Source organism: Condylostylus longicornis, unplaced genomic scaffold (genome assembly GCF_029603195.1).
Source record: "Condylostylus longicornis isolate FDR11 unplaced genomic scaffold, ASM2960319v2 ptg000004l, whole genome shotgun sequence".
Taxonomy (NCBI): domain Eukaryota; kingdom Metazoa; phylum Arthropoda; class Insecta; order Diptera; family Dolichopodidae; genus Condylostylus; species Condylostylus longicornis.
This window is the reverse complement of record NW_026577973.1, coordinates 12,811,036-12,824,540: the sequence shown is the minus strand read 5'-3', so window position 1 is coordinate 12,824,540 and position 13,505 is coordinate 12,811,036. Positions and strand designations below refer to the sequence as shown.

At 21.2% G+C, this 13,505-nt stretch overlaps 1 protein-coding gene across 2 annotated transcripts; it reads left to right on the top strand.

Moving 5' to 3' along the window:
• Positions 1 to 9,280: 9,280 nt before the first annotated feature.
• Positions 9,281 to 13,111, top strand: LOC129610173 (alpha-tocopherol transfer protein-like). Of its 2 annotated transcripts, XM_055522603.1 has the most exons (5): positions 9,281 to 9,552; positions 9,616 to 9,723; positions 12,335 to 12,479; positions 12,555 to 12,768; positions 12,853 to 13,111. In XM_055522603.1, the coding sequence occupies exons 1-5, from the start codon at positions 9,281 to 9,283 to the stop codon at positions 13,002 to 13,004; spliced, it is 891 nt and encodes a 296-aa protein (XP_055378578.1). In that variant the 3' UTR covers positions 13,005 to 13,111. The 2 variants fall into 2 exon arrangements, with proteins under 2 accessions (XP_055378578.1, XP_055378569.1); XM_055522594.1 differs by having other exon boundaries at positions 12,555 to 13,111.
• Positions 13,112 to 13,505: the final 394 nt, after the last annotated feature.

Below are 13,505 nucleotides of genomic sequence, written 5' to 3'. Positions count from 1 at the left end.
AATTAATTTTCAAATCGAAAGTAAATATTTTATTTTATATTCCAACGCAGACTTATAATTTTAAAATTGAAAAAAAAAATTAACAGAAAAAAATAAACCTTAAAAAATAAAATAATTGGCATATTCCATTTTGTGGCTGAATGCAAAATTCTTAAATAATAATTTAAAAAATCTAAAATTGATATTTAAATAATAAATAAATATTATATTGTAAAAACAAAAGTACATACAATTTATTAAATATTTATTATATTAATTAAATATATGTATATATACATATATATATATATATATTTGTATAAAATATTGTATAATTTTTAAGTATAAATTAAAATTAATATTAAAGATAATTTTATATTCTTCACTAAATACGTTTTTGTATATTTTATTTCGTTCAAATATAAGTAACTATTTGAAATATTTCAAATAAAATATTTGTATGTTTTACTGTTAAAAAATTAGTTCCTGTTCCGTAAAGAAAAGTAAAATTTTTTACAAACAAAAAAAAAATAAAAACGATCCTCCCCATTTTCCAAGAATAAAACTATCGAAAATCTTCCTTAATTAAAGGACTTTAATTAATTCATGCATAACATTTTATACGCATACATTATTAAAATCTTAATAATATCACAAAATAATTCTATATTTAAGCAAATTAATTATTTTTATTCAAATTTCTTAGGTACCATAATTTCAATTTTTAAAAAAAATTATATAGAAAAATATAATGAAATTACAACTTGTTTGTTCAAATTTTTGAAAAACAAAACAACATAAATTTTGAAAAATCACCGAATTGAAAGTAAGAAATAGTTTTATTTAAAAATCAAGAAAATTTTAAACAATAAATAATAAAAAATGGTTGAATAAAGGTACTTAAGAATTTTTAAATTAAATAGTACACACAATTTAAATAATTTTTTTGTTATAATAGTAAAGTATTAAATAAATCAAATAAACTTTTACTTTGTTAATTTTTCCATGTATGTAGATTCATTAAAATTTCATATTATAATATTGAAATTAAATACTAAATTTTAAAAACTACGCTATTAAACCAGAACAAAAAACAAGAATTAACATTTGTAATAACATATAAAATAATATTTAATAAGAAAATGGTGTCAGTTTTTATTTTTTGTTAATTTTAAAAGAAAAAATTTTTAAATACATATATAAAAATAAATTATTTTAAAATAAATGTTATGTTTGTTAATATATATAATTTATTGTTTAGTGAAAAATAATAAAAGTATTTTGTTTTTCTTTATTTTTTTTTTGTAATTAACGAAAAGAAAATTTAACAAAATTTTCAAAAGAAAACTATTGTTTTAGATAAAAATGTTTCTAAATCTGTTTGTTAACAAAAATAAAATTAAAATTAAATTGAAATTAAATTAATTTTAAATTATTGCTTCTGTTTAATAAAAAAAAAAAACATTTTATCCTAAACACTTTCACTTCAATAATGTACCTTTTCTAGTGTAATTAAAAATTTAATTTAAATTTAGAATTTTTTTTTCTTCTCCCTTGGTTTTTTTTTGAAAAAGAAACATACCTGAATCATAAATTTAATTATGGGAGTAGTATTAATTTAGAAATAATATTAATTTTCAATAAAATATCTGCTCCGTTGATAATTTTGCTTAGGAAAAAAAATTTATATTCGATTATAATATTAGAAATTTTCATAAACGCAGTATATCGCAATATATAGCGAAATTAGTATGATTGACGCAGTTAGACCATATGAACTGTTTTGATTTTATAGAATAATTAAGAAAATATGTTTTTGCAGTATCGCGCTTCGCAGCTATTGTTTTGCAGTACATATTGCGCTTATGAAATTCTCTATTATCTCTATTTTAACAAATCTTTGACCTAAATACAAACTCATTACATAAATTGCATAATTACATATAAAATAGAAATAGAAAAAAAAATATTGTTTATAAAAGATTTATACTTGGTTCCCAAAATAAAACACTAATAAAGTGTTTTAATTATATAAACTTGACATTAATAGAAATATTTGACCCTAAGCTTATTGTATTTTAGAACAATAATTTTTATGTTTAAATTAAAGAAATAAATTATTTATATTTAAAATTTTTGTTTTTTCTTTTAATGAATTTTACACAAAATTTTTGTTACGTACACAATGTTAAAAAATTTCGAAAAAAAAAAACAAAAAAAAACTTTACTACCTCAAAATGTTTTTATTAAAATTTTTAAAATTTAACCAACATTATTTATTAACTATTTGTGAAGAATATAATTTAGTCTTCAAGTTTTTTTTTTATAAATCAGTTGTCAAAAAAAATAAAGATAAAAAATATAAATCAGAAAATTTAATAAATTTATGAAAAGAAAAAACAGTATTGAATAAATAAAAATTTATTATTATTATTATTATACTAAATAGTAAAATTTCATATTTATTAATAAAATAATATATTATAATAGCCGTAAAGTTTAAATAAATAATGTGAAAATTTTTATATTATAAAAATGAAATACAATATTATTAAAAATATAAAACTGAAAGAAATATTAAGGGTTGTAATGTTTAACGAATTGAATATTAAGTTGAAGTACAATATGCTTACACTATATTTTCATAGTTTCAATGTAATAAACTTGTAAATCAAACAAAATTGAAAAAAAAAAATAAAAAACAAGTTTCATCATCAAAAATATCATTAACTATTTACATATTTTGAAAAAATCTCATTTTGTTTTTAATTTGATGATATACTTACGCCAAATATTTAATCATATTACGAAAGAAATAAGAAAAAAACAAAAAAAAACAAAGGAAAAACTGCGAAATAGTGCAAAAAATACTAAGCAAATATTAAACTCCATTGGGAAATCAGTTTCGAAAACCAAAACAACCTCATATATTTCATTTTTAAATATGCTTGCTTATATAAATAATTATAACAAAAAAAAATAAAATAAAATAGAATAAAATATTTAAAGAAATTTAATTAACAATGCAAAACTCAATGCAACTTAGACATTTTTTCTATAAAAATTCCTTACAATATACCTACATTAATATAATAATAGTTATTTAAGTACATATATATACATATATTTAATATTTATATGTATATTAAAGCAAAATTATTATCTCTCAATAATAATAATAAATAGCCAATCGTCATTTCATCAAAGTTTTCCTTTTCATAAAACACAAAAAAAAAACACAAAAAAAAACGTATTACAATATTTAGAAGAGCCTCAAATATTACACAATACAAAAAACAATATAACAAAATATTAAAAGAATGAAAATAAAATTTACTTCAAATGAAAAATTTAATCAGTAATACATAGTAGTGAAAATAAATAAATAAATTAAATAAAGTAACAAAAAAAAAAAAATAAAGTATAGATTAAAAAACAAACTACCCCCAATTTTCGAAAGTACAAATTGTTTTTTCTTTAATAAATTTTATATAAAATATAACAAAATGAATAACAAACTACTTCAACTTTAATTATATTTAAAAAAATAAAAGATAAATGCAAAAATACTATCTTTAAAAAAAAAACACATTAAAATACAATTTAATAAAAAGAAAAAGTTTTACAAAAATCCAAAAACACAAACATAATAAATTACCAATTTAATGAGTATTAAAATACAAATATCAAATTATAATAATAATAATATGATTAAAACTATTATATTAATTATTAATTTAGTAATCAATTCTCATCTAATTATTATTAATTATTACAACAAATTATTATCAAATAAAATTATTTGATATTTATTGAAAATATAAACTCTACCATCTTATTTCTGTTAATATTATATTAAATATAAAAAAAATTTAATTATTTTTATTGATAATTTTGTTTATTATTTATTTATCCATTTTAAATAAATAATAAACAAAAATTTTATAATGTATGAATTGCAAATATTGCTAATTTTTTTATGTTTTAAATATTAAATTAATTTTTTAATTTCTATTTTACAAAAAAAAAAATAGATTTTTTAAATGCAATATTGAACTATACTAGAAGCAAAAATAAGTATTTATCAATACACAAAAAAAAAACAAACAAAATAGCTAAATATGATTATGGTTGAGTAAATTATGTTTTAAACAATAATACAAAAGATTTTATTAAAACAAAAAATTTAAATTTTATTATTTAATTTTATAATATAAATTAGAAAAACGATTTTTAAATGAAGAAGAAATCCACTATTTATTGTATTTAATAACATGAATCAATTTTTATTTGAATTCTTTCATTTTATCATTTCAAAAAAAAGAAAACAACCCCCTTTAGTCATCTAGAATCAGTCAAATATGTTTGAAATAATTTTATATAACAGTAATATAAAATTACCCAATTTGATTTAAATTTACATTCAATATTTGTTAACATTAAGTTCTTTTCATAAACGCAATATATTGCGATATATATAGCGAAAATTGCGCTGTATATAATTTCATAAAACTTGTATTGCAAATCAAATCTGTTCATAAATATTTCTAAATTTTCGCAATATGGCGAAATTAGTAAGAGTAGAACAGTTAAATCATATGAAATGTTTTGATTTTATAGAATAGGTTAAAAACATATTGCATATTCATTAATTATTACATTATGTTTTTGCAATATTGTATTTCGCAGGTATTGTTTTGCGATACATATTGCGTTTTTAAAAATCTCTTATATCATTTTAAATAAATTTGACGATTGAAGGGGTTTCATTCAGCGATATCGAATGTAATTCAGGATACATATATTTTTCTGTTTTTATTTTTATTTCCCAAACATATATATACATAAATATATATATATATATATATAAATATTGAAGCAAATAAAAAAAATAAATAAATAAAGAAACATTTAAAAAAAAATCAACAAGAATTTTGTACAAGTAAAAAACATTTCTACCTACCACAAAAAGGCAAAGAGAATTAATTATTTAAGACAAAAAAACAAAACAAAAGACAAAAGAAATTTTTAAAATTTTAAACAATTATTTAAACTTACTCAAATAAAATATTTATATACATAGACACATTATATTAAAAAAAAAAATATGAAGTAAAAAAATTAATAAAATTAAACAAAAAAATCACATACTTTATAATAGAAAATATGAACAAATCAATAAAAACAAAATAATATAGCAAATTAGGAAAAATATGACAGATATACAATTACAAATTATTAAATATAAAATAAACATATAAAACAAACCAAAAAACAGAAAAAAAAATAAGAAACACAATTAAAAAATATAAAATAATTTTTTTTTTTTCATTTTATAAAAACACAAAAACACTAGATTATATTTATTAAATGAACAATTTAAATTAACAAAAATATTAATGATAAAAAAAAACTTACAAAAACATATAAAACAAAATACAAAATAATTAAAGATATTATTGCTTGTTTTCTTTGGTAAAAATTAAAAAAAAAATTTAAAATAAAAAAAGGAGAGAATGGAAAACTTATATAGGACAAAGAAAAATAGAATTTTTTTTTTACAAAATCATAAAGATATTAACAATGAAACAATATATTAAAAAAGAAAAAAAAGAGAAATTTTTGAATAAAATAAATATAATGATCATTGAAGAAAGTACACAAAAATTTAATACAAAACAAAGAGAAATAAATAAAAAAATAAACTTGAGACTAAAAAACAAAAAAAAAAAAAGAATTTTTAAAAAATGTTTAAAATAATTTATGATTTTTATATCTTTTGTACTTTTATACCGATCGAAAAAGTAAAGTATATAAAATTATAAAAAAAACAAAAAAAAAATGGATATATTATATTATAAAATATTAAAAAAAATAAAAAAAATAAAAAAAAAATAAATAAAATCAAAAAACTTATAAAAATCTCTAAATCATAAAAATAAAAAACAAAAAAAAAAGTATAAAATAAAATTTAATGTATTTTATCCACTTTATACCTAAAAATATCTTATTAATTATTAGTATTATTTGTATAACATTTAAATTATTATATTACATATATATATATATATATATATATATATATATATATATATATATTTATATATATATATATATATATATATATATATATATATATATATTAACTACTAAAAGAATATTAATTAAATCGCAAACTTTTCATATGTAAACATAGAAAATATGTATATATATTATATACACATATATTATATATATATACATATATATGTGAAACAGAGAAAAGAAAATAAAAAAGAAAAACAATTACAAATATGTCATATGTATCAATTTTACAATGGCGAATAAAATTTGAAAAAAAAAAATAATTGCGTTTTTAATTCTTATGAGCACCCTTATCACAAGATTTCGAATTCTAATTTTAAATATCAAAGTCTAAGCTTAAAAAATTAAAACGTATAGATGGCAGAATAGAAAGTGTTACTTTTTTGGAATTCTGATCTTAGTACGTAAAAGGTAATAACTTTCTTTTGCTTTATTAAATCTACGTTTATTACAACTTAGTCTGTCCCCATACTGATTGTATTTAGTTATTGTATCGAGTTTAACTATATGGTGTTGATATATACTCATTATCATTCCGACATTATAAATAATCAGTCCGGGTGACAAATAGAGAGGGCTGGATGCAATGGACTGACGACTTACATCACAATAACTTTTTATTCAGATGGCTCGAAATGGATTCCAAAACGGGGACAGGCAATTTATCTTTTAACATTCCGACTAGCTCACGGCACAGACTTCCCTGATTGGTGCAACGACTTCCAGAAAGACATTCTAGCAATTTAGAATCGGCGATGGCTGGCATTCCGGGTACAGAAAATAACAAGAGTTTAAGTTTACGATTACAGTTAGGCTGCATAGAAAGCGCTGTCATTATCTCCAATCACACTGCCGCAAGGCACTTAAGAATCCTTGTAACAGGGGTTGAATTTTATACAACGAATGAATTTTAGACATTATGATAAAAAATTATAACAGACTGTCATTGAACACCTTTTATTCGTAACCCTCGTTTCTCTCAGCCAACACACTTATGATCTTGTTTGACTTGTTTTACAACAACGATATTTTCAATATCAATTCAAAAATTATCATATTAGAAATATTAGAATTATTAATATATTGGAATTATCATTTAATTTCAATTAACATTTACATTTTTCTTTGAAATTAAACATCACTAAGGTACAAAGTACAAATTTTAATAAAGTGCTTAACATCGAAGCATAACAATATTGTAACCAGCTTTAAAATACCGTAATCAAGGTAAATCGGGATTTTTAATAATTTTAATTTGATTTTAAAAATTATTACTGCAGCAATAACATCATAAATTTTAAGTATATTTAACTTATAGAGAGGAGTGTATAATTAACCCTCCATTAATTAGCAATCACAGTCTAATGAAACCCGATATCTATAATATATACGTACGTATTAAACTCTTACCATATCGTTTAATCTCTGTGTAGCAGAATTAAAAGCAGCAATTAATTTTATTTCCTAAAAACAAAAATTAAGTAAGTACGAGTACATTAATAAGCAGATGCACATCACCGGACAAGAAAAAAACGATATTTAAAATTACATATTTCGAAAGCTTGCGAACCGTGTTAGAGTGGTATAATGGAATTAACATTTCATTGGTAACCCTATTAAAAACACCCCATTCAGTGCATTCCCTTCACTGTACTATACCAAACTCAAAGCATGGCGTTGGAGATTCCTTGTTAATTTAGTAAATAATTCTATCTTAATTTTGTTTTATTTTTAAAGTAGTACAATTAAGAAAAGACAGAAAAAGTCAAATGAATTATCAAGTTGCTTATAAAACAATTGCTACAATCAGTTTAATAAGGAAATTAATTTTGTTTCCAGTATTAAAATTGTGAATAATTTAATTATAAAGGCATTTCTATAATTTTAAAAATTTCATTGTAATAAGAATATTATTTCAAAACCTTTCAGAATTTTAAAAATTGCTAGCCTATCCTACAGTTGCTTCAAATTCTTTTTTCTTTAGTTTGAAAATTTTAAATCTATAGATATTTTTTGATATAACTAATTATAATTTAAAGTGTTGGGTTTTTTGACTTCTAATTAGGTATACAATAGTTATTTTTATTAATGTTGTTATATAGGGTGATTCAGTAAAGAATACAAAATTATATATCATTGTTTAGGGCATCAAAAATGGGTAAAATTTTTATTTGGAATTAATAGCCGAATTTCAACTGTTTCCGAAATACAGGGATTTATCGAAATACAGGATTTTATCGAATTTTCATGAAATTTCTACTTGCCCAAGCTTTTTTGCTTATAGCTTCCCTTGGAAAGGGTTGGTGAAGAGCTTTAAGACAATATATTACTTGATTTTGTATTTGATATACTTTCGGAATACCAAGTATTCGAACTTGAGGAAAAATGAAATTTTATACCCCTATTTTAATTTTTTGGGTTTCTCTAACTAGATAATTATATGGGAGACCAGATAAGATATGTTTGAAATTTTTTGAAACTTTGAAATTTTGCGCAGCTGATTAAACTATAATGTAAGTCCTCAAACGTTAAAAATCTTTTAAAGTTCAGGATATATAGCCCAAAAATAATTTATTTGTCAAGATTATGAAGGCCGTAATTAAAATGTAAAAAATCAAAAAAATTATGTCACTATTTTTGATTTTTATTGATTTTCAGTGATTTAATTAGCAACTATAATTAATTTTTGATCACATTTGTTGTTTATTTTGTAAAAACATTTCAAATTTTGGTAAAAAAAAATTAAATTAAGGTCTTTTTAAGCCCTTCACTAGCTCTTTTAGAAGCAGCTTCTATCTTTTTTGGCAGGGAAGTTATAAGCAAAAAAGTGTGGTTAAGTAGAAATTTTGTTAAAATGCCTGTATCTCGGAAACCGTTGATATTTGATAACTATTTCTAAGTAAAAATTTTAATCATTTTTGATGCTCTAAACAAATTTGTACTCTTTACTGAACCACCCTGTGTAAACATTTATATGAATATGTAGTACATTTTCCAAAAACTAATTTAAAGCTTTGAAAAAATTTCGAATATAAAACTTTAAATTTTTTTTTACTTGTTTTACAAGAATATTTTTTTATTTTTGCAGTTTGCTTTAAATTCTTTTAGTATGTTTTTGAACTTTCAAACGAAAACAATATTTGACTTAAATATTCGTGCTAATTATAACACCAGTATAATATATAGAGGATTATAATTAAATATTTTTTATATAAAAATGAAATTGTTTCCAATTGAAGAAGAATTCAAAAAGAATCCTGATTTAAATCCAGATGAACTTAAAAAATTAATGGAATGGATAAATCAACAACCTCATTTACCGGAAATTGCAGATTTAGAAGCAAGTTTATTTTTACATTCATGTTATTATAGCATAGAATTAGCTAAACAAACAATTGATACTTTTGTTACGATGCGAACTCATGTTCCGGAATTTTTCCACAGACTAGATTTAAGTAGCGATGAGATGAAACTAGCGATGAATAATTCGTAATATTGATCAATTCAAGAATTTTCAGAATTTCGAAATGAAATATTTTTTTTGTTTTTTAGAACAATATTTCCAATTGAAAAATCTACACCAGAAGGTTATAAAATTTATATTGGTAGATTAGCTAATTTTGACGCTAGAAACTTTAATTTTGCATCAGGTATTAAATTGTAGGTATATTTATTTTAATATTGTATTTATATATATATATACTTTTAAAATTTCAATTAATAATATATGAACTCTTTTTATACATTCCTGTTTTTTACGAAGTCAGGTTGATTTTGCGACAATTTTGTGGTAATAATTTAATTGCATATTCTTTTTGAATAAAAGCTATAAAAAATAACGCAATATCAAACCTTGACAACAAACAATATAAATTTTATATTTTTAAGACTATACGTAAATAATTTTAAAATTGTGCGGTATTGAAATATGTTCTTTCACCATTTAAAAATATTTTTCATTTTCAATAACAATTCAATATTAGTTTAAATGCAAACTCAAATTGTAATTTTTTTTATATCCTGCACCTTCATGAAGCCAATGTTTATTATATAAACTTTGGTAAGGAGATTGTAACCACTTAAAGGAGTTCTGTTGAGTTGTAAATCTGTTGTATGAACATGTTTATATGTGCTTGCTCGGCGTAAAATTCTTCGTTGATTAAAACATGCCCGTCCATCTATCCGTTCATCCGTCCAATAGCACGATAACTCAAAAACGAGCTAAGCATATACCAGACATTCACAATTTGTTTCTTTTGCGCCAAGGACGAACCCTCTTGTAATTAGACCCATTCGAACCATTGGTTCGAGTAACTGCCATAGAACTCAAAATATTCTTAAAATATTTCGAAAACTAATAAAAATATAAATATGAAATTTTGTATACATGTGTCCAATTAAATATTCTACACATGTTCCAAAAATTTTAATAGGATAGATGCAGCGGTCCGGGTGACTGCCTTCCAACTCCAAAAACTAATTTTATATATTCGGAAAAATAATAAAGCTAGATTCATGTAACTAAGGTAGTCACATGTTCAATTATATGTAGCACATATCCTTGAAGTTTCTTGTGAATGGTTTGACTGACTCGAGTAATTGTCCTGCAACCTTGAAAGGTAATTCTAAATATTTCAAAAAAAAAATTTTAATAGTTAGATTTTCAAGGTATAATTCAGTCGGTTTAGACCGATTAAAACATTTTTACTTGTTCAATACTGCAATTAATCTACAATTCCAATTTTTTGTTCTCGCATATGCATGCAGCAATTTATATTCATAAATAAGTTTTATAATAAGTATGTGTATTATGTCTACGAGTATACCTTACGATCATTGATTTTAATTAATTTAAAAATAAATGTAAAAATAGTCACAGCTGCAGCAGTAAACAGTTATTTGGTTGTTGAAATGCAATCTGTCCGCACACAAGCATTCATTTTTAATTGCCGTAGTAATTTTTTCTATAATAAATTTATTACTTATGTATAGGACTTTCATTTTTAAAACATGTTTGACCAAAATACTTACGACCTGTCGTTTAATATTTTAATTTATTTCCTTAAAAAGCTTTTAGTTAGGTAGAAAAAACAAAAAAATCTCATTAATGGTAAATTAATTTTGAATAAACTTGCAAGCCAAAATTTTTAAAATTAATGCGAAATTAATGAATCTCATAATACAATTATTTATCTTTTTTGAACCCGTTTTTAAATCCTTGAAAATCAGATTATCTTTATAAACAATTCATAATCTTTAGATATACAATTTAATTTTTAACGTTAAACTTTCAATACTCTTGTGTTCCTTCACAAATATTGAGAGTTTAACGACAAACAATCCGAACTATATACTTCGGATTAATTTGTGTTGTTTTGTGTGAAAAGCCTTGTTATGTAGAAGTAGAAACTGAACGAACATTTTTTTAAATATAAATGATTTAAATTTAATTTTTCATATAAAATAAAGCTATCAACCAAACAAATATGAGTGGTTTCTTTCGAATGCCTGCTACAGTAAGAGTTAAAATGTCTTGTATACTCTTAAAGGAAACTCGAAAAAATTTGCTTTACTCACCAAGGCAAATTGCAAAATTGGTTCCTATGAAATAGGCATAATATATAGAAAGCGAAAAATATTGTTGAATGTATGTAAGTATATATGCATACATGGGCTTTACTGTACATTTAATACTTTGAATGAATACAAGCTGTTAAAGAAATTAATTAGTAAGCTTGTAGCTATATATGATTTTTGGGTGTTAATTATTATAAAAATTTTTTTTAAAAAATTGTTGTTTCCTAAATTTTTCATATAAATAGTTTAAGTAAGTTAAAGCAATAAAAAGTCATTCATGATATTGAAGATTGTCAAGCTTCATAATTATAAGTACGTGTACATATAAGTGATATTTTTGATTTTCAGATCGGTAAAGTAATAAGACAATAAAATTAAGCAACATACTTACGTTCAAATTACAGTTTACAATTAAAGAAACAATAAAATTAAAACAATGTCCTTGTAGGCAACACATAAAATTTTAATGTACATAACTTTATTCTCATTGAAAACTTATTATACAAGTTCACATTTCAATTCAAAATTTCTGTAAACAGATTTTAATGTGAGTTAACTCTAGCAAAATTAATATTTGTGATATATGTATGTATAGTTAAAATTATGTTTATCTGGACAGTGTTCCAAGTATAGAACAATATTAATTAATGTTAAAAATAATCAAAATATTTTTTTTTATAAATTTCAATTTCAGATTTTCTATGATATTTGATTTAACATTACGTGAAGGTGGTAGTGCTCCAGGACATATAATAATATTAGATTTAACTGGCGTAAGTTTAGGTCATGTTGCTAGATTGGGCCCACTAACAATGAAGAAATTTTTATATTTCTTACAAGTAATTAATTTTATTTAATATTTTTGTAAACGGTTATAAGTAAATTTAATTTTTAAATTATATTTACATGTTTAGGATGCGGCACCAATACGAATTGTTGGATTTCATTTTATTAATATTGTACCATTTTCCGACAAAATTTTAGCATTAATGCGTCCATTTATGAAAAAAGAACTTTCTGAAATATTGCATTTTCATGAAAATATGGAATCTTTAAAAAAATTCATACCATTAGAAATATTACCAAAGGAATATGGGGGTTTAGAGGGAAATGGAAATGAGTTATGTGGTAATTATAATAATTTCAATTTATTTTTTCTTTTTTTAAATATACAATTAACAAAATATCGTGCCATTTTTTACATTATTTTAGAAAATATATATAAACATTGTATTGAAAATCAAGATTTTTTTACTGAATTAGAAACTCGAAAGGTCAATGAGAAAGCAAGACCTGGTAAACCAAAAGATGCATCAGTTTTATTTGGAATTGAGGGTAATTTCAAAAAATTAGATATTGATTAATATTAATTAATTAATATTTCTTTTTTTGATTTAATAATTATTTATTTAAACTATAAAAGTGGTATATTGGTTTTTAAAAGTTATATAAAGCTTTTTATTTGTGATTGTAGCGGTGTCTATCTGAAAATGTGTAACTATATAAAAGTATATATGTGTAAACTTATTAAATATCATAAATTATAAATTAATATGTAAAAATTTAATTATTGTTTTTAACCAAACCATTTTTGAGTGAATAAGTTTTTGCAATTTATTAATAAAAATTGTAATTTTTTATGTAATTTATTAATTTTGAATTATTCGATGAAGTTATGAGATATTTAAATTTTTTTGTTAATATTTTTGAATAACTCGGTTTTGAATAACTTAAATTTTGATTAATAATAGGAACAATAAAATTGAATGAATTTAATTATTATTAATAATAATGAGAGTTGCCAAAATATGTTGTAAATTTTTGTTACATTGTTGTGTACAAATTTTTAATTAATAAAAATCAAG